General features: G+C 36.9%; 1 protein-coding gene and 1 non-coding gene across 7 annotated transcripts in view; one reads left to right on the top strand and one right to left on the bottom strand.

The window, feature by feature from the left end:
• Positions 1-2660: 2660 nt before the first annotated feature.
• On the bottom strand, positions 2661-2743 carry trnal-uaa (transfer RNA leucine (anticodon UAA)). Its single transcript has one exon. It is a non-coding gene; the product is annotated as a tRNA-Leu (tRNA).
• Positions 2744-9373: 6630 nt separating this feature from the next.
• The window catches only part of utrn (utrophin), a 301041-nt gene continuing 287336 nt past the window's right edge, over positions 9374-23078 (top strand). For 5 of the 6 annotated variants that reach the window (XR_016093863.1, XM_088929492.1, XM_088929501.1 and 2 more), the window contains exons 1-2: positions 9399-9685; positions 12218-12416. Coding sequence is in view for 5 of the 6 variants with exons in the window: in XM_088929492.1 (XP_088785618.1) it covers positions 12335-12416 (82 nt within the window). In the remaining variant the exon portion in view is untranslated. Of the gene's footprint in view, positions 9686-12217; positions 12417-23078 lie in introns of all 6 variants that reach the window. The other variant, XM_088929485.1, reaches the window with a different exon arrangement.

The following is a 23078-nucleotide window of genomic DNA, read 5'->3' as shown; positions in this document are numbered from 1 at the left end:
GAAGTAATCATTATGTATCTTATGCAACAGAAGTAGGTGACCCTGTTCTTTGTATATATTTGCACATTTTATAGTTGCTTTTAACTGATTAAGCCCCAAGGAATTATTTGATTTCTTATTCCTATGTTCTTGATATATTCAGTAAAGCAACTAAGAAAAAATTGGAGTTGTTTATCCATGCTGTACAGATTAAGTACAATTAATATACACTGCTGTACACGAATCTTAAACATCTTATACATAGTCAGTTGTTGTTGTCATGGTTGCGAGAGTCAACAGCTTACTCAAAGGCTTCGCTAGTTTCTTATTTCTGTTGTAACACCTCTGACTTTTATTAATACAATTTAGTTTGGATAATGAGAAACAAAACTTGTCTTTTAGCAATCTGTAATTTATAGGGATCAAAATGTTTAAAAAACTTGGTAAGAATAAATTCAAGGTGAATTACACAATGAACAGTTTGTGTGAAGTGCTGTAGTAGGCAGTCCATCAGATTTACCAGTCGATAAAATTGACTTCTTGTCAGGTGCTTCTTGTTATTAATATTATTTGTTCCTCTGTACACATCAATAAAGCTAAAGAACTACTTTTTGACCTACAGAAATCAACATTTATTCGGATTAACTGTTGTTGTAAAAGAAAATGTTTAGCATTTCTGTAGGAAGTTACCATAAAGCAGAGAATACATTGAAGAGACTACAACAATGCAAAATGTTTCAGATTTTTACAGCGGTGAATGTCCTGCTGTAGGTAGGTAAGGTTAGCTCATGGTTTGATAATGTAGCTTGTATTAATTGAGAGGCAATATGATTAGCCAAGTCTGTAAGTATGAATCCCTATGGGACTACCCTTTTATATTTTATTATTAACACACTATAAATACACAGTTGTATGCAAAGGTTTAGGCACCCCTGGCCAAATTACATGTTTTGTTGATTTTCTAAGTGGAAAGAAGTTAACACAACCTCTGCAGCGAACAAACTTAAACTTGACATATTTCTGCAAATTTTAATGCTCAGTTACTATTTATTTGCTAAATTTAACAGATTGGAAAAAACAAAACAGTAAATGTGGCATATGCAAAAGTTAAGGGCACTCTATCAATCAGTACTTAGTAACACCCCCTTTGGCAGAAATCACAGCCTCCAAACATTTCTTGTAGCCAGCTAACAGTCTTTCTATTTGTTGTAATATCTAACCTCTTTTCAGCTTCAGTTTCTTCACTGACTGTGGGACATTAGCTTCCAGGATTTGTTAATACTTAGTAGAATCCATTCTTCCCTCTACCCGCACAATATTTCCTGTTCCACTGGCTGCCACACAACCCCAAAGCATAATAGATCCACCCCCATGCTTAACAGTTAGCAAGGTGTTCTTTTCTACAAATGCTTCTACTTTTTTTTCTCCAAACATACCTTTGGTGATTGTAGCCAAAGAGTTCAATTTTTACTTCATCAGACCACAGCACTTGGTTCCAAAATGCCTCTGGCTTATCTAAGTGTTGTGTTGCATAATTCAGATGTTGACTTTTGTGATGAGATCGAAGGTAAGGTTTCCTTTTGATGACTCTTCCATGCAGATCATGTTTGTGCAAGCAACACTGCACAGTGGACTGGTGCACCACTACTCCTGTGCCAGCTAAACCTTCCTGATGGTCCTTCGCAGTGATATGGGGGTTTTGCTTTGCTTTCCTGACCAGTTCTAGCAGTTCTATCTGAGATTTTTCTTGGTTTTCCAGATCTTGTCTTGACTTCAACAGTTCCTTTAACTTCATTTCGGACAGCGGAAATTGCAAACAGGAAGCATTTGGATATCTTTTTATAGCCTTCCCCTGCTTTGTAAGAGTCAATTATCTTTATTTTGTGATCCTCAGTCAGCTGCTTCAAGGAGCCCATGGTTGTTGAGTGTAAGCACAACATCCTGAGAGGTTTGAAGATTTAGAGAATTTATTAAGCCCTGGCATTGTCATCACCTGACTTAGATTAAGGCCTAACGAGTCAATTAAGTTCTAAGACCTTACAAACAAATAACACTAGTGGATCAACTGGAGGGGTGCCCAAACTTTTGCACATGCCATATTTACTTTTTAATTTTTTTCAAACTGTTAAATGTAGCAAATAAATAGTAACTGAGCATTAAAATTTGCAGAAGATGTCAAGTTTATGTTTGTTCGCTGCAGAGGTTGTGTTAACTTCTTTTCACTTCAATCAACAAAATCATGTAATTTGGCCCGGGGTGCCCAGACTTTTGCATACAACTTTATAGAAAGAGAAGCTCATTTCTGAATAAACACATAAAAATAGGTTATTCAGTATAATGTTATTTTGTGGTCCACAATTATGTTCAGTCTGCTGTTGAGATAGTATATAGTGTAAGGGATTCTCTTTATCTGCATGTTTTGTAAGTTCACATCAGACATTTGAATTACAATGCAATCACTTTGAAATAAAGAATGGGGTAATATCATAGATACATCCTCACTTACTCAGAAAATATCGGTCCTTCTGTTGGAGTTAATCAGGGATTTTATTTTCATTAACCCATGTAATTCAATTTAAGATTCCTCTGTGTTCTTACTTGCAGAATGGGTTGGGTTATTTTGGATGAATCACATTTGATTCATGTGATTTCATTATGCCGCAGATGTTTTGGAAAAAGGCTACCAGGAGTGGGGTTCGAACCCACGCAGATATTCATCCATTGGATCTTAAGTCCAACGCCTTAACCACTCGGCCATCCTGGTGGGTAGGAGAAGGTCAAAAGAGACAATAATTTCAATGGCAGATCCATACATAGCTTTGTTCTGTTTTGCTCTGACATCAAAAAGAAAAACACAGCTTTTGTATTTAAAGTCCATAAAAAATACATTAATCTCTTGTGTCCTCACTCTAATATATTAGTTAAACATTCCTGTGTATTTGATGAGCCTGTGTGAGAAGAGTAGTTTATATGTACATGTTGTTTCACTCCTCTTTTGTTGTCTGTATGGCACTGCAATGAACTTCCTCCTCAGATTGCAATATGATTTAAGTGTCCAGGAATTAAAAAAAATGTTGTCAGAAGCTTTCAAGTACAAAAGATAATAAACTATCACTATCGATGCACTTTTTTTTTCGTTATTTCACTGACCTCTAAAAGGTATTTCACAATAGAATGGATAGTTATCAGAGAAAATATCTAGAAGTGCAGAAACACTTTATAAAAAAAGTGTTTCAGTTAGTTTGTTTTTGCATACTCTTTGTTAACTGAGAAATAACAATACACTGCATATAAAGTGCAGTGCAACCACCCTGGTGCCAGATCTCTGGGTACAAGAGCTGGTTTCTCCTGTAAGAGGTGCTAGTGGACCAGCAGGTGGCACTCTTTCCTTTCATTCTGGAGGATTAACCACCCAATGTCCCAGTATGGCAACAGAGGACAGTGCGGAAGGAGGTGACATCCTTCAGGTGTTTAAATGGTGATAAAGAATGTCTTTATTTGGAATAAAGATTTCATGTTCTGTATTGTAGGGGTTGATAATCCCGTCCACCAGCCTGTCTGAATCCCCCCTTGGGTCTGCACAGTCTGACTTTCTCTATTTACCCTTCAATTTGACTGGTTAAGTAATTCATTAGTTCTGTGCCTGACCTCATTTGTAATGGTGCTTCTGGCACATAATGGCTGAGAACATAACCCCTGTGAAAGAAGTGCATCCCTCCTATAAGTGTTCTGAGATCCTTGGGGTTGGAAAGTGCTCAACAAATGCAGACAGTTATCAATGAAACATTATTAAATATGAACGGAAAGGCCCAGGCAGGGGGCATAAAATACGTCATGTAAAATGGACTTAGAAACATATGATTTTGCAGGTGTTTTTTTTACAATCATAGGAACAAAGTAGAAAGAAAGAGAAGGAAATCTGAAAACACTTGCTTGGGGGGGTGTAGTAGTTAGTATGGCACCCTTACCGTCTTGCAGTACAGTAGCCCTGGGTTCATTTCCTGAGGTGCTATCTGTGTGGAGTTTGTGTGCTTTTATTTCACTAGGACAGAGGTGGTAACAGAGCAGAGTTCTGATAGCAGACATATTTTTATTCTTTACACTAGATATACTTTAAAACTTTTTATATGGCAGGAATCAAGATGCCTACTTTAATACTTTTATACTATCTGAAGAATGAAGCTTTCCTAAATGAAAGACCAATTTGGTCATGGGATTCACAGCGAGTGTGTTACTGTATCCTCCAAGTAGATTATCACAGTACATTTCACAATCTCTGAAAACTATGTAGATATTTAAAATTGAGAACAGAGTGTACATTCTTTAACAGAAAGGGGTGTGAAGGTCTGGAACAAGCTGCCCAGCCATGTTGTTAGTGTTGATAGCCGTATTCTTCAATAGCAATAAATTAGCTGCTAATTATCAAACAGATGAATATAGATATGAAACTCAAGTATTCAGACTCCTCAGAAGAATTGACAAAATCAACCCAAAGACCCCAAAACTTTTTCGGAATTAAGCACAAACCAGAGAACACAAGTGGAACCTGCTTAATATAAGTTTATTGAAAACCAAGAACAGGAGGCACTTTTTCCACATTGTGGGAGTCTAATAAGACTTTCATGAAGTGGCAAGATGAGAACCTTATATTACTTAGTAACTACAGTAGCAATTTGCTACATGGGTAAATGTTGTGTTCAATTTTGTAACCTTTATTATGTTTGATGTTTGAAAGAGTATTATAATAGGTTACAAAGGAACAAGTAATAGGTTTATTCCATGCTGAAAAAAAGAAGAAGAAAGAGAACACAATGTTTCGGCCGTGGAGCCTTCTTCAGGTGTGCTTGTTCCTTTGCAGCTTACGCATGCTGACGCAGCTTCCCACCTGAACTGCTATATAATAGGTTAGTTCATAGTACTTTCACGATTTCATTTTATATGCACAGCAGTGGCAATGCAATTGGATTTTTGTCTGTTGGACCAAAAATATAATGTATTTTGTTTTACTTTGTATTTGCATTTTACCTTTAAATATTATTTAGTTCCAGTACAAAACATACTTGCATAAATATGCAATTTAACCAATCAGATGTAGTTTTGTTAATTGTCTTAGTATAAAAATACCAAAACAGTTTCTGGACATACAGTATATATTAATACATCCCAATTCATAGGATAATAACTATTATTGGTGTAAGTGCTCACAGTTCACACTAGTATTAAATGTTATAATTAAAAAATGCCTAGAAGTATACATATTTCCTTGATGGGTTCTCTTTAAAATTAATTTGTTCCGAGTGTTTAACATCTGCCCAATGAAACCCATGGGATGTAAATTAATCTGTTTTAATCCATATTAAAATTAACTCAAATTATATGTAATCAGTCTAACTGCTATACCAGTAGACAAGCTTGATTTACTAAAACACCAGAAGGTCTTTTAATTCATGCTTTATACATTAACTTCAATCTTAACATATCAGTTGTATGAGAAATTCAAAATCATAAGGAAAGACTAATTTCTTCAGTAAAGTTCCGCTCAAATGTAACTGAAGTTGCTCAATGTGGAAAAGTTTCAAACTATTCAAATTATAAATTCAAATTATAGCAATGCTGATAATAATTGAGATCTATGCAACACTTTCTTACAGTATTGGATATTAACTTTATAATATTTTTATTAGAAAGTGTAACGCCTTACACTTGATGATTATGTTGGCTTCTGGGGAATTCCCCTTTAAATTGTGGGAAATCAGAAGATTTAGAACATGGGCCTAAACATTCCACATTGCCTGAACCTTACAATGAGGTTATTGTGCTTTGAATGTATAGATTGTAATGACTTTTTCCCTCCTGGCACTGTGACATTTTCTTAACACGTCAAACGTTTATCTTTATGTTCTCTTTACTTCCAAGTATCTGCCTTACGATGCTTTCATAGCCGGTGAAAAGAAGGATTCAATCTGAATACTCAGCGCCTCTCCAATAGATATTGTTGTGAAAGTTTAAAAGAGCACAGCATGTGTTCAGCAGTCGCCTGGCCGTGATGTTTGTAGGGCAGCTAGGATGCAGACAGGCATTCCAATCTTTTGACAAATGTTCCCTTCTCCATTTACCTGAGCTGTCACCCTACACCTGGTGGAGTGTATAGTGGAGCGCTAATTTGTGAAAATAAAACCTGCTCTTTGTACCATATGAAAAACCACATACAAAGAAGAATGTCAGCTGAGAGTTTGAGGAAAATGTCCAAGCCCTTTTACTGAAAGATCTACATTTCCAATGTCTGAAATGAATCAGCTCTGTATGATGTTTCTCTCTTGACATTGCTTTATTTGTTTTTTATTATATAAACTATGCACTTTTCTCAACTAGCAACTGAAGCATTAAGGCATTTATGTTAATATTCTGTACTCTACCTGGGATTGTGATCTGTTTATAATTGCATTTTATTCTGTATTCTCGTTGTGTCTCTGCCTCAATTCAATGGATCACTCAGGCGGCTTGCAGTACAAGCCTTGAATTGTTATTATTATTATTATTATTATTATTATTATTATTATTATTATGTTCCACTTCTTTTTTTTAAAACAGGATTTTTTTAAATAAAGGATGCCTTCACTTCACTCACTGGATAGCTTGTGATGAAAAGACGTTTTTAAAGCAAAGCACAAAACAGTATACAGTAATGCCAAAACAATATAATTTAAAAAGCAGTTTACTCCTTACCTACACCAAATTATTCCTTTTACTCTTAAAAGATATAGAGAACTCTTTGAACTAGATAGCTTAGCACATTTTCTGTTTCTTATTTATTCAACTGTTAACAGTTTTCTTGTTTTAAAGTGTAGCATATTTTAAACTGCAGCTTCTGTGAGTAATGGGTCACAGTTTTGGCTTTCAGTTGATTTTTTAAAAAGGTTTTGATTTTACATGTACTTACATCATATACTGAATTGTAAAATATTAAAATTTCATAACGATTTATTAAGTCTGTTATGAAGTGTCACCAATGGTTTGCAAAAAATAAACACGATGTAATTTCCTAAATTCTTCTAGAACTTATGTTTATAGCCAAGTGCTTCTTTTTTCAGTAAATTAAGGGGTATAGTAATACCACAGCATTTTCATGTAAAATTTATTTGAAGGTTGTTTTCTTTCCAAAAATGGCATTTTGACCACACTTCAGTTATACAAACTATTTCTTCTTTAAGTCTGTCATTGCAGAATCCAGCAAACTTCTTCCAGAGGAAACTGGGAATCGGTACATTAAGGATTCACAGAATGGTTCTTCACTTTCAGAACATGCATCATGCATCACTTGATGCATGTTGGGCAACTTTTGGGAACATTTACAGATAACTTTCTTTTTATATTATCATCAGTAAAAAAGCAAATAAATGACAAAATACAGCATTTTAAATAGTAACATAAAAGTGCTGAATAGCTAAACAAGCTAAAATGAAGATATAGTTTCATGAACAAATTCTGAATACACAGAGATGCAATGCTGGCCCAGTATGTATTTTGTCTCCCAGTGTGAGTTTCAGGGAAGAGAGACATCTGACAACATCATGCAAGGATGTCTGAACATCCACCAGAAGTGTGGAAACATGTTTCAGTGAAGACACTCCATCTGTTTTCAGAGATTAACCTCCTCCAACACCTGTCCTTTCAATACCCAGCTTGGTGAATGACTGGGGCCCTTGGGCCAGTGCTCCTTGACCCATTCTTGGTCCAATTAATGTAACTGGTTTTCTGTCCACAACCACCCCAAGGTAAAACATGGAATGAATTATTGAATTTCTTCAACATATTTAATGGGATTTTTCTGAGTGGATGTAATCCACCATTTACAATAGGTATAATATAAGGAGTGAATTACATTATTTTCCTCAGAGGAAAGGAATTCTGTTTTTGATAGAGGAGGGTTGTTCTTGTTTCTGATATTGCTATTTGGGGGAAACAAAAACTAACCAGTAGCATTACTGCCTTGCAGTGCTGGGGTCCTGGGTTCAATTACGGACCTCGGGCGCTGTCTGCTTGGAGTTTGTATGTTCTCCTCATGTTTGCATCAGTTTCCTCCTACAGTCCACAAACATACTGGTAGGTTAATTGGCCCTGGAAATGTGGCCCTGGAGTGAGTGTGTGCATGTCTGTGTTTGCACCCCTTGGTTGCCGGGATAAGCTCTAGCTCTATACTAACCGTGAATTGGACAAAGCAGCTCGAAGTTGGATGGAATAACTAACCACCTGAAGATTATTCTGAAATACCATCACCAAAACTATTTGGAAAACCAAATGAGGGGATGTTTCTTCAGACTGATTTCCAACACTTCAGAGATTCTTTGTTTACAGCTAAAATTTGCCAGAGTTGTGACAGTAATTTAAGTGATTTACTTCTTCACCAAATGTTAGTCCTTTAGGGAGCAATGATAAGATTACATGATCCTCAAGCAGGACAGTGCCATGCTACTGAATGGTGTTGTCAGAGGGTGAGAAATGATATTGTAGCTGTTAGCAACTAAAATTGTATTTTGACAATTGTAACACCAGTTATAAAGAAAGCGATATGAGTAAAGAGGATGTCATAAGAATTAAAAATGAAAACCACCAAAAATACCAAATATATTTTGACTAACCCAGATTCAGTTAGGGTTACTCAAGAAAAAACTTTCCCCAATAATGTTTCAGCTAATGAACATATAATTGTTATTTACTGAGTTTACTGATGAGTGTTTTTGTACTATTTAAATTTTAAATACAGACAGTAATGTATTATCTGTCTGTACTACTGCCAGAGATATTTCTAATTGAAAAGATAGTTTTCAGATAGAGTACCTTTGTATAGAGTGAGATATGTCAAAGAACTTTACTTAATATTAGGTGTAGTTATATACACAGCTGAAAAGTAGGTCATTCACGAAGTACAATTCAAAACGCAATTTACAATAATAACAAAGACAAAAACTCCAGAATTTCCAGTCTTCTGTACAAAGGTTTTGTCAACAAGCGGCAAAACCCGAACTGTCACAACTAAAACCAGCTAATCTAAAACACTTTTATTGGTAACTTTTCGTCATTTTCTGCTACAACCTAAGTATACACTAACGAAAATACCGGTTCTAGGTACAAAAAGCAAACAATCGTGAACTCTTAAGTTATAATATATTATCAGCGACTGACGTGGCGTTTGTAACGAGAAAGGGGAGTACTATTTGATCCCCTTCAAGTTCACGGAGGAGGATGAAAAGCGAGCCCAGCCGCCTCACAGGTTACTGGTGAGTCTGGTGAGCTCTCCCTAAATCCTTGTCCGGCGTCCGGAGACCAGCTGAGCGACTGAAGGCGCAGTCACGTGACAGTGGCTGCGCCATATTCCAGAAGCTGAGCTATAACTGCAGCGCGAGGCAGGGGAAAGGAGCAACTGGAACAAAGTTTGGGGCCAACTCGCAGAAAGCAAGCGGTAGTATTTTTCTGTTTAATAACCAAGTGTGAAAGTATCTGGAATTCAAACGGCAGACAAAACGACTTTTTGCAAAGCACCCTGAAAAGCACTTTCAAGTATTTTTGGAGTTTTTTAAAAATAATTGCTGTTGTGGAAACCAGAGACGGATATTTGCATTGTGCATGGTTATGTACAGTATGTGGAGAAGAACTTGGCTAGTATCATCCTCTGTTTTGCGTAGCTGCTCTTTGGAAATGTCTTAAGGTAAAGGTCTTGTTCTAAACAACAAAACTTGCTTTACTCTGTACTTTTCAGTTTAATTTCTTTCAAGTATTTCTAAGTTACCTCTAGTATTCTATCAGGCTAAGGTCAGTAAAATTTAGAAGTAATTTAAGGAGATGTGTATATTTTCCCTGTTGGATTTTGTTGCATTCCTAAATGAGTAACGATCGTTGTTAATTAAGGATAGCTTTGTTAAGAAATCTAAAGGCGGACCGACGGAAATCTTAAGATTAGAAATAACGAACGTAAGAGTCGTAGTCCTTTATAATATTAAATAGAGCCCGCCAACAGTGAGAAACACTTTTATATGTATTTTTCACTGGGGTTGAAAGTTGAAAATTTGGTTTATTGTAGAGACATATTTGTTCACAACAGTTTTGTGCAAAAAATCACCAAACGTTCGAAGAGTGACAGCAGTGCGCTTTTGTATAAGGATCATCGCAGGAACTACCTGCTGTTAGCGTTATATATTCCGAATAATGAATAATGTGTTTAGTGGGGCTTGCTGTTGTAAAGTAGTACCTTAATTCCTGTTTTTATGATGAACACAGAAGCACTTGATTTTCGCCTGTGCTGAGGTCAAAGTTAAAACTTTAGTCAAAGCCCCTTAATAACCTGCGGTGACGATTGACTTCTCTGCCTGCTCAAACTACCTTGTTTTGTATCGGGCGTTTTTTAGGGAACTGCGATTAAAAATGGTTGAGAGGTACGATTTGAAGTCGAGCTTGAGCCGTGTTGACATTTGTGTAACCTAGCTCCATTCCTCTGACCATGCACGAAAAATCCTTTCCTGCGACGCCAGTCACCGGCGAGCTTGAATGGGTTCGACGAGGATCTGAGAACACTGCCAGCCCCTCCCAGAGTAAGAATGTTGGAGACGTGGGAGCTCGGCTTGCTTAGTAAAAGTTAAACTCGCGTTCCGTGGCGCGGTCTCTGTAACAATGTGATTTCTACATCCAGATAAACAATAGTGTCCAATACGTTAAGGAACAGAAGCATGTGTTACCGAGTTTATTTTGTTTAGCTCGCCGTTTTGTCAGCAACGTATTATCAAATGAGTGAACATTTGTTTCCCGCAACAGATTGTTGACGTTTCGATATAACTCGTGAGACATTTGTTTTATGGACTTCGATTATTGCCACGAAAAGCAATGAAAATATTGTGTATTTTTAAAGATAGGTTTAAGTGCATTAATAATTAAACTTAGTTCTGTTACATTAATTATACATTTAAACATTCCGCACAGTTCGGTGAGGCTGGTTTCGTGAACAGCTATGAGGTGTTAATTTCTTTTTTTATTGTTTTTCATAACATTTGTGTTTTCCCAGTAGACTTTTAATACTTTTTTAAGCTTTGTCTTCCATTATTTGCAAGTCTGGTTATTTCTGTATTTATACTATTTGTATTGAAAATTAAAAATAAAGTATTGTAAGTGTTTAAAAATATTTTTGGGGTTATCGCACACTGCCTCATTACAAGGCTGAGGTCTTTAGGTATTCTATGCTTATTGTGCTTTCAGGTGTGTGAGCATGGATGGTGCCTTCATTACCATAAGCGAAAGAGGTACTGATAGTGTGTTTTGTGTTTGCTCAAGGTCAGTAGGCATTGGTGAAGCATTTAACTCAAGAGCCCACACTACATTATTATAGCTGGGGGTGATCTCTGCCTGGTTTCACTAATGGCATAGTCTTGAACGGTAAATCTAGCCAAACAATAAGTATGCATTGTTTTATGTGACAAAATTAAATGGGAGCTATCCACCAACCCCCAAACAAATCAGAAAATGACTTAATTACTGTGCAGAGTACATTACTGGATTCCTTCCAGAAAGCAGTTTTTCAAATGCCTTTGGTCTGTCCCAGGAGTTGCCGGTGGTCTTGTCTAGACAGGCCACATAGGGGACAATAGCTTGTGTTTTGCTTCATGTCATCACAAGCGTCAAAAAACGCTTTTATAAAGTTTCGGTTTTTCATTATGTAGAACTGGAAGGTCTAAACAGGTGATATTGTATCGAGTGTGTATTGAGTCATGTTAGGAATGGCCTTGTTTTCAATGACAGCAGTGTTTATCCAGTCTTGATTCTTTCATTGGCATACTTTCAGATACCTCTGTGAAACAAAGAACAATAGCATTTTTAAAAAAAACTTAGTCCCCCACCACTGGGGAATAAGTTTAATAAGTTCCCTCCCTGGATCACTTCCTAACATTTCTGGAATTGCCAGATTCAGGATTCAAAGGGAAGCAGACCAACAATAAAGCTCTTGCAGAGTACAAAGAGCAGTAACATTTATATCTTATTACTCCTACAGTTAAAAAAAAAACACGCCAAAAACTCTTGGTGAAAAGGAATCCGGAGAGCTTTTTCGAAAGGCTTGTGTGTGGACAACGTGGTTTTGAGAAATGAGAATCTGTGTTTGCCTTGGGGTGTCTTTCTTTGTGCCACAGTACATGTTAATGATAAATTAGGGTCACGTCCTTCTGTGCATTAATCAGTTTCTCTTAAATTCCTCCAGGTGTTTCATGAAGAGTATGTGAAGATTTGTTTTTTGCAACAAGACTCCGGAGTTGATTTGATCCTTTAAAAAAAACAACAGGATTACAAACTTTGACAAGGAGGAGGCTCGAAGGACATGGCCAAAGTGGGAACAAGTGTTGAAAACCCTGATGGTGCTGCCAACAGCGAATTCAGTGACATAATCAAGTGGAGATCAGGTAGGCCCATCCATTCTTGTTCTTTTTGTTAAAAATTGATCATGACCTTTAATGTTTTCACGCTTATGGAGAATAATTTTATTCCTTGAGAGGAACAGAATTTATTCGCTGTACAGATGTTTGTTTGCTTTCAATTAGCACCCAAATACCAGTTCTTCACTCAAGCCAGATTGAAGAGAAGACTAGGAGCAACTGACACAGCTTCTCATCGGACATACGTCACTCAGTCGTTTCACAGCTGGTAGATGGTAAATATAATGAATACAGGACAGCCAGGGGCAAGCAATGCATTTGTCATCACCGATACACTTATTCTATGTCAGTAAAACGGAAAACATCATTAAAGTTATACGTTTTGCAGTTCTTTGCTGCTGTCCTTAATTTTGGCTGCAGGTTGTATCTGAGGAAACCAAAAAAAGTGACATGATTTTTAAGTAGCAAATGTTCCCACTGGTACACCGTGCTAAACGCACACATGGGTCCGTCCTGTCGTGTGAGCTGTGTGAGGGATTGTTCTCACTTTTAATCTTGCCAGGGGAACAAAAGTGATTTTTTAAATTTAAAGTAAGTTGTGTGAGTTTCGCCATTTTTGCCATACGATCAGGCTGGCTTTATGGATGTTGAATGTAAAAAGACATAGAGATAAAGTTGGATAGTTTAAATAGTAAAATTAACAAGAGGACAGTGCTGATACTGTTTTTTATGATTCAAACAGCAGAGTTTTTCAACTATTCCATCTCTTCAGTCTGAACAAACATTAAACAGGTTGAGCTATGATACTTCGTGACTTGTTGTACCAAAGGGGAAGACAGCTGCAGTCATAAGGGGATGAAAAAAACAACAAATGAGAGGAGACCTTTTAGCTGATAGTGCTAATTAATGTGAGGATCATATCTGGTGGTATCCTGAGAGATATGGAGTCTTCTGGAAAAGCACAGCTGGGCAGCCCGTTCCTCACATGCGCTTGGAGTACTTCCTTTTCTTGAATGCCCTACTTCTTGATTTCCATTTTTTTAGTTCCTGGGTTCTTGTTTCATTATTGATCCCGAAAAAGCACATAGGCTCTAGTCTGACAATTCCTTTCAGAAATTTGAATTTTAGTTAGATTCTGTTGTTTGAGAATAAAGAACTTATTTTGTACTGCTTGCTTTTCATACCTTTTAGACTTCAAATATCTCTTTATTCTCTCAATATCCTTTTTGTATTATGTTGTCAGTGAGGTCTGCAGTTGTTGGATAACTTTAGCACAGCCTCCTTTGATTTAAACCCGGCAGTTTTCAGTTTTCAGTATGTATTGTAGCGTTTTGTTGGCCTTTTGTATGGCTTCCATTTGTTTGAAGAAGAGGACAAGTCACTTTGTGAGCTGGCATGTCCAGGTGGTGAAAAATTGGAATTATTTGAATATGAGGGAGAAACAATAAGTCTTTTGTGGCCACATCTTGTCCTAAAAGACTGGTTTTCTGCCTCTTTAAATAACACTAAAGACATCTGTTACCATTCAGAACTATATTCTTCTTTGTTGGCTGCATGAAAATCAAACATCAATATGGAAACTGGGAATTAAGCTTTCTCTTATTTTGTCATTAAATCTACATTATTTGGCCTTTTTGTAACGTCCACTTTAGAACGTTTTTACCTGTCACTATTGTTGTGGCACACTGTTAAAGTTTGATGAGGGGATGAGTATGCTCTGCAAGCACTTTACAACTGTGTGTTCCAGGTAAGTTCTGTAAGGTCTGCAGAATTGGAATACTGCAAATCTCAAGTCTAAAATATAAACCAGTTAAAGAAATGGAGATGTATATTAAGACAACTCTCTTTTAAGTAATTTTAAGCTTCTTAAAGTGGGTTCACCTGTTCAAAAGGTTCAATATTTGTAAATTCATCTTCCAGACTACGATGTAACCTGCAAATGAAAGCTCCATCCCTTTGGTAGTAACCGTGATAGATGAAGCCTAAGAGATGTTGACTTACTGAGAGATGTTTGATTAGATATCAGGAGAATATTGGCTGACACTTAATCTACATTTTGTAGGCACAGCGCCTTTAATGTTTGATTTCCAGTGATTAAACTCTGTTTATATTTGCCTGTTCTGATGCCGACATCTATTTCTCAATATTACAATTAATAGACGTCACTTCGGTTTGTGTGCAGGATTACAATATAGTTTTTTTTATCACAGATTTATCAGTAATAAAAAAAATGGCATTTTACATTTACCTTCTTTTACATAAAAAAGCAACTATTTGTGAAAGGCAATTGATTGTGATATATAGTAGATACAATGAAAACAAATTTAGGAGAACATTAACATCATTTTTTAATACCCCTAACAATATGCTTTCATTAAAGTTGACACAAATTTAATTCCTGCACTGGAATTAATTAGTTTTGAATTGTTGTAGTAGGGTTGGACATTTTTAAGAGCAAAAAGAAAGGTAACATTTGGATGTCTGTAAAACAATTATTTGAAGAAGCCAGAAACTTAATTCCTATGATTGCAAGAGTGTTGTGCTCCAGACTCTTTTCTAGCTTCCAGGTCTGTCATTACATTTTTGCAGCATTTTCTATGTGGAAGTTTGCATTGTAAAACCATCTAGTGGTGTTGCATTCAGTTTAAGGCTTTGGGGTTGCTAGGCATTCCATAGACTTTGGGAAGGTGTTAAATTAATAACATTCAGAAATTGCCACTCTGGTTTTAAAGAAGGTAGTTAAGCAAGTTTTTGTCAGCTCAGGTATGCATTATGATTTACTTGACAACAGGCCAGGCAGAAGAGCAGGTAAATGTCCTTAGTTCTTCCTGTTAGTTCCACTTTGTTCTTTCGTTATACAGAGAATATTTTTATGAGAAACTCACTCTTCTGCATGTGGCTTGTCATTTGTGCTCTCAGGGAATGAATTTAATCTCGTAGTTTGTTTTGAGGCAGTTTCAAATACAGTATATAAAGCTGTTCATATTGAGGGCTTTGCAATACTTTCTAAAACAAAGTGGATTCATTGGATGTTAAAGTTTTGGGACAACTGCACAATCATAGAGTATACAAAATATGTTTCTAAGTAATTTGTACATCACTGGTTAGCATGACACACTATCAGTGTATAACAGAGGTCATGTTTTGCTGAAAAGCTTGCACAACTTTTATTAAGATGTCACAGTTTTGCAAGCTTTGGACATTCTGTCACGCAGCTTTGGCTGAGTGTTGCTGTGTCCACACAGTCCTTATCTGCCATATTTATTATGTGGGTTTTCCTTAGGTTTATGGTCAGGTGTCACTGATCTGTGGAACAGTTTCAAAATGCCTTCATTCTGCTCATTCTCAATGAGTAATAATGAAGCAACCACAGTATTCAAGTTCTGTAGAAGTCTTTGTCATCTTCACTGTATGATCTGTAATTATTGAAACATTTCATAACTGTGCAATCCTTAAGAATAAAAGCCTTACCTTTCGGGGGGGAAAAGGAGCTGGATTTTCGCAGACAGTTGTAATTTGTTTTGAGAGTTAGCTGGGCTGAGAGGATATGCAGTGTGAATTAAATGGTTTTTAAAGCACTGCCCATTTCCAGTAGTGAGTGGAAGAGGATGGCTCGAGTGCCAAAACGGATAATTAACTAAATTAGATAAAACAGCTGAATCGTAATTTGTTAATACATCCACTAAAGAACATGCCATGTATGTTTTCAGTTGAAATTAATTTTTAAAGAAATACATTTTTTTTTAGTTCCTCTTTCTCTGCAGGTTGATATGAATGTCAATGGAAGTGCTAGAAAAAAAGTGATGTAGCTCAGCAGGCAGTAGCCAGTTGAGAACATTGACAAGTCCCTTCTGCTCACCACCATTGGGATTGTTTTTACAGCTGAAGAAGGCCTCCTAGGGTCTTCTCAGTGTGGTGCCTTCCATGCCTTTGATCTGTGTGGTAGCTGGAGTTGGTAAAGATATGCTGTGTTTGTCACATTGACCTCCAAGGAATGTGCTGAGGCAAAAGTGAAAACTAGGCTTTCTTGTTAGCAGGTGTTACTTTTCATTGTTTGTAAGCAAGACAGTGTTGTCAGGAAGTCATCCTAAACAAACCTGCTTCACTGACATTGTGCAAGTTTTGTTTTTTGTGTGCATTTGACCTGTATAGAAATACTGATCACTTGCTGTTATTTAACTGTGTGCATAGGGGTAATCTCACATTTTTGGTTAATTCACAATGAATTCAGTGTGATTATTCAATCACACTGAATTTGATATGATGCTTTGTAGCACAAACATGTAGAAGTCATATGAATATGTGCATAGTGCACCGGAACACTAATTTACTTTGTTTTTCAGGTATTGCATGATTTTTTTACAGCTCCTTAAAAAAATATGGTACCCTGCAGAAGTGCTCAGACTCCTGCAGTTTCTTTTTACAGTTATTTTTGCTTTAAAGCTTACAGTGTGTGACACTTTGAAGCACACATTAGTGAGGTTAATATTTGTTCTATACACAACCTACTCCACACATTCAAAACAAAGCAAAATGCTAAAAGATGTAAATAGGTTAAATGGCTACTGGGATGATTGGTCCTTGTGTGAGTGTGTGTGTTTGTGTCCGTATGTGTCCTGCGATGGAGTGGTGTCCCATCCAAGGTGTATCCTGCCTTGCGCCTGTTGCTTGCAGGTTTAGGCTCTGGTTTACCTGCAAGTCTGCATTAGATAAAGTGGTTAGAAAATGGACGGATGAAGAGAAAAAGTTGGTAAAAAATGGACAAGTCATTGTTGCTTAAGTATTCAAGCCCTTCAGCTCATCTGGATTGTTTGGTTGCTGTTAACTAATTGATCCAAGGGTCTCATCAAGCTGTTTCTTGAAAGGAGCCAGGATTTCAGCATCACAACATGGCTTCTACAACCCTTTGTGTGAAAAAGTGACTCCTCTTCACAGTTTTAAAAGCACCCTCCCTTAGTATAGACTCCTACTGAATGAGGCATCTATTGACACCAGAGTGATGGAGCATTATTTACATTGAGCTGTAAATTGTACAATCTGTAAGGGCATCCACATCCCAAAGGGACTTAGGATAACAAAACTGCACCCTTATTAATTGATATGCATTTTAGACTAGACTGTTGTTGATCCAGAAACATCTTAGATAAGGCTTTTCAAAATAATTTATTGTGAAAAAGAACCTCCCCCACCCCCTCACAGAGGAAGCATAGTGTTAAAGCGGTCAAAACAGTGTGAGAGTTATTTTCCACACAATTATGGAAAGAGCATATGGAACAATGTGACAAAATAATTAACAGATAAGACAGATAAATGAAACTCATTGCAAAGTTCCTGGCATGAACTGAGTATTCATGTTAAGTAAATAATGGCTGTATAGTTCAGTACAAATACATGCTGAATTATTAAGTTTACCAAACTTGAATCCTTGATTTGCACCAGTTAATCAGATTTTTTATGCTTTTAATTTTCATACATTTTAGATTTTTGTGCATTTAGATTTTATTCCTGGTTAAACACAAAAACAATTTTTATAACAGATAACTGTTCATAATGTGTGCAATTTAAGGTTGGGACTTGGTTGGATACTGGTAGCCTGTTTTCAATATGTGCCAAAATAATAGGCCTTGGCCTTTGCTGTTTATCTGGGCCAAATGTCTGTTGCCTCACCCTGTGCTAATTCTTTGGATGTTTTCTTATCGTTATTAGTATTTCAGTGCTGTGGCAATCAATGGAACGTGGATTTAGGTTTTAATGGAACTTTTAATGAATGTGTGTGAAGGATGACAGCATCCTAAGATTCCCTCATCTCTCCTACCACAACCCATAAGTCTCTGTTGATGTAATTTACTGAAAATTTTCAAATACCATGGAAAGCCTCACTCTCTTGCTCGCAGTCATCTTTCTGCGTCCATCTTCCACCCCCACCTTCACCTTTGCAGTTATCCCTTTGTTAACCTCTCTCTGTCCGGGGACTCTGACTTCCACTTCCTATAGCCAGGGGGTCGTCCCTCAGCCAGGTGGGTTAAAGTCAAAGCTTCTTATGCATAACTCTTCAATAAACATTCCTCAACATCTTTTCTTATTGAGAGATATTATTTATTGTGAAAATACCTTTACAGAATTAGGCCAGAACTTTCTTTTACAGCAGCCTGACAGCCCTTGCAGGATAGTTAAAGTCAGAGGTGTCTTTATGTGTTATGTTGCTGAATAAAATGATACTGTACAGACTGACAGACTGCACACTAGCTACATTTTTACACAAATGTGTATTCTATTCAGGTGTACCATATTACAGTTCACAGTCTGTTTTCATGAATGTCACAGGTACAGCATGTTGAAAGGCTTAAGGAACCCTGAGTTTTTCATATTGGTTAGCAAACTGGTGAACTGTGTTTTTTTGCAGCATTTCACAAATTTATCTAAAAGAACAGATTTTTTGTAGTTGCCAACATGCTGCATAAAAACATTTAAAAATCAAGTTAATTAGAACATTCTGTGACAATATAAGATGTCCTGCTGACATGTGGCGAACATACTGTTTTTTATAGATACAGCTCACTATTTTGCTAGTGAGGTTGTTGCTATTGGCAAGTATCATATTACTGTCCAGGATACCACCTTAATTGTATTAGTTGACAAAATTGTAGTACAGTCTATAGATTTTTTTACAGTGGAGATTACTTTCTTCATTTGGGTTTCGTGTTTCACAGTAATGAAATTCACAGGGCTGTAGCTGTTAATAGATTTATGTAACTTCACAGCTGAAGAAATATCTTACCCGTGTTCCCAAGCATTACTAGCGAAACTAGTAGGAGTACAGATGGATGCAGCCGAGAAAAGGCTCAAATGGGATGAAGAGGTCTGTGTGTCTTTTTAACCTCTTCTTTTATGAGGAAGAAGGGTACACCTAACAGTCCTTTTTAATATGCTGTCTTTAGCGTTTGGTTAACTTGTACCGTATTCATTTCAGATCTGTTTTTTTCTTGGAATTTCTGAACAAATTATTGCTTGGCCTTTTGGATCTGTTTTGGACACCTGCTGTTGTATAACTGCATCGTCCTAGAAGTATTATCTGGATCATCTACTTGAAGAAATATAATACTGGATGTGAAGTAGTGCTCTTAGAAATTGGTCCCAAAAGTCCAATTTATTTTCTCTACCCTAGAGGCCAGGGGCTTTTGTAATTTTCCTGTGTCTGCCCTGGCTCATTTCACTTGTCAACTGATGTATTTATCCGTGAAAGAGAAGTAAACACTTGAAGTAAAGAAAAGTAGTCTGGAGCTGGGCTTTTGCTAAATGCTTTCAGAGGCTGGAATGCAGGAATGTAAAAACTCCACAGAACAAGTCTTTGATTAGGGAAGATAAGATTTCTCATGCTGTGTGCAGGATCACATCACTGTTCTGCAGCCAATTAAGCATTTCTTCAGAATTAGTCTGAATGTCTGACTTGCCTACTCTCGACATATCTTACTCTTTTTTTTTTAAGAAATCAACTATTTTAAAAGAATTATTATTATTATTATTATTATTAAACAAGGCTGTGTCAAATTTGATATTTTTCTGGGTGGTTGCCTGGAGTGACATATTTAGGTTCCAAAATGTTTATATCTTGAAAATTGCTCAGTTCAGTGTTAATGTGGTCGTTATCTCCAGATATCTTTTAACTGCGAGTTGGTTCAATTATTTTATGTTATCTGATTATAATAAGGTCCAGTTCACCTATATCTGGATTTACTGTGCTCGGAAATCGTGCACAGAACAGAAAGATCATCCTAATCATCAGCTGAAACTCATTGTACACTCATCTAACTAAGCGTGTTCTCATGCTCATGTTTGTCGGTAGGTAACCAAGAGATCCACTGTGTTCCTTATTATGGCTGTTGTGTCCTGTTAGAACCTGTGTGAAACCAGATCAAGGTAAAACACACTTGTTCTCACGGGATGATTTTTAGGAACTGTGCAATTTAAAAGGATAGCCCACATCAATAAGAAAGAAAAACTTATATGGCGAAACTTGTACATGAATTTAAAATGAAGAAGACATAAGTACACTTTCAATTAATTTGTTTAAAATACTTCTTTAAATTCTTCACACAGAAAAATGTTTAAATATTTAAATTTTCATACAATTTTAACCAGAAGTTAAACGTTGCAGTAACGGGATGAGCTCATGTTTTACATAGTGAACAGGTCAGCCATTTGTTTGTCGTCTGACATGGGGCGTTGCGGTGGCTCTGTGGCTAAGGATCTGCACCTGTGGCTGGAAGTTTGCCTGTTTGTATCCTGTGGCCTGCAGAGGAATCCTCTTATTCGCCATATAAATGGCTGACCCTGCGCTCTGACCACAAGCTTCTCTCCCTGTCTGTGTGTCTCATGGAGAGCAAGTTGGGGTATGTGAAAAGACAAATTCCTAATACAAGAAATTGTATATCGCCAATAAAGTGATCTCTTAAATGAGTTCACAAGATAATGCGACTTGGAATTATGATAGGATTGAGGTGTAGTCACAGTGTGACGGAAATATTTGTGTGGTCATATCTGTTAAATTACTGCGGGTACCATTTCCACCACTGCCTAAACAATCACCCTAAAGTACAGGATTTAAGAATTGATGATAAATCTGCACCTTAAGTTGTTTTTGTCCTAAATTTACATTTTTTGGTTGGCCAGTTCAAGGGGCCAGGAGTAACAGTGAGGTCACTGTTACTGTTGATGGGTATCTTGTTGTTAAGCCACTCCAGTGTATGGTGTGTAACTTGGCCTTGGGTATAATTATCCTGCTGAAAGGTGACCCACTGAGAAGTCTGTAGCAGAGTGAAACTAATGTAGGTTTTATTCTAAGATGTAGTTTCTGTTATCCTTTTTCCACTCGGTCTCGACATGCTTCTGCGGTCCTGGTAATGCCAAACAGACCTGCAACATAAAGCTGCCACCACTGTACTGGACAGTGGAAATGATGCTCTGTTTAGGGTTTGTGCCCGATGTAACAGCGAAATGTGTCGGTACGTTTGCAGTGGGAATTGAGATGGGTCTGTTATTCTGCCATACCGGCCAGCTTTGTGGAGGAATATTTTTGACTTAATGACAATTTTCCCATCTCAGCTGTTGAACTCTACAGCTCTTTCTAAGTTGCTGTGGACCTCACAGTTGCATCCCTAACTAGTTTAGTCTTTGCGCTGCTGCTTAGTTTGGAAGGGCAACCTAGGATCAGTTCAATTCTTAAAGTCTGCTTCACCGTGTTCTGAGGAATAGGTGTTTGGTGTATTTGAAGTTTTTTTTTTAATGTCCTCCTGCTGATCTGTGCATTTTTACAGCTTTGTTTCTGAGTTGTTTTGCTTGTTGGTCTGTATGATTACATATTATCTAATATTTACTACTTGTTTGAGGGACCTTATCGATAAGGACATTTATTCTGAAATCATGTGAAAAAACATTTCTTTACACAGACAGAGGTTAATCAACAAATTGTGTTTTCACTTTTTCCAAGAGGAGAAGTTATCATGTTTAGGGCTGGATGGTCAAAGATGAGCTTTGCAGATTAGTAGAATGGTTGGATTGTTTAAATCCATTGTAAGCTTTATTTGCACAAAAATATTAACATTGCTTCAGAAAGTGACATGGGGGTCTCACAAGTATATAAAGGGAAACTGTCTCTATGCCTTTGTACTCTGTACTCGGGTTTGACCCAAAATGATATGGGTCTAATGCTTACATAAGCATCTTTGTGGTGAGGGATTATGAACCTGTCAGCAGCCAATTAATCAAAAATTATTTTATTGTAGGTCACTACCTTTATGTTATTAACAGATGTTAAGCCATCTGTGCATGTTCTCAGTTTTTTGTGCTCTGCTTGGAATTTTGCAGAAGTTACATTAATGATAATGAACTGTAATGATGATGATCTTGAAGCAAGATACAGTACATTTTAAGTCATGGTACATTCATGTTATGAAATGACTGATAGAAGCAAAAAGGACATTTGTTGTAAACCGACTTGATAATACTATATTAGGAAAACATTTTGGCCACCTAAATTGGTTTCTGCAGGCATCACTTTCTGCTCTTATCTTAACTGGTTTTGGTGTGAAAGTAAAATTGGCACAGTTGGATGATATTTTTTTCTCCTTAAATGTAGGCTAAACCACAGTGGTTTACTTGATCTTCCCAGAGAACGAGAGTGATTGTTGCTCTAAGCTTCAAATAGTAGATGATTCAGCTGATCCTGTAGATCCCTGTAGTCCACAATTTTAGGAGACTCTAAACCAAAATTGTTTGTGCATGTAGGCTATAGTACGAGCCGCTTCTCCAGCCAGAACACAGCCCTACCAGCCAACCACATGCGCATTTTTATTTAACTAGACACAGCTGCAGATGCAGATCTGCAGTGTTGCCAGTCATGTATTTTCCAATATGGATTTGGAAATTATCAGCTGCGAGATCTGTTCCTTTTAAGTATGAAATATCACATTGAAACTTTATTAGGAATTAGTGCTATCTGGATCCACCTGAACATCAGATGACCATCAGGCCATGAATGATGTTTATACATTGAAGAAATGCAAATCAACGTCTGTGTTAGGAGGATATTGAGATAACTAGTTTTTTCCAGTGTTTTTTTAAGTTGCTAGGGAAAGGGAGGGGTTTGTTTGTGGTAATTTGCCTTTTCCCTTGGACTCTTGAAAGATCTGG

The sequence above is a fragment of the Atractosteus spatula genome, chromosome 2 (assembly GCF_055471065.1).
Source record: "Atractosteus spatula isolate fAtrSpa1 chromosome 2, fAtrSpa1.hap1, whole genome shotgun sequence".
NCBI classification, from domain to species: Eukaryota; Metazoa; Chordata; class Actinopteri; order Semionotiformes; family Lepisosteidae; genus Atractosteus; species Atractosteus spatula.
The sequence above is the reverse complement of the archived record's forward strand: the minus strand, read 5'-3'. Positions and strand labels throughout refer to the sequence as shown.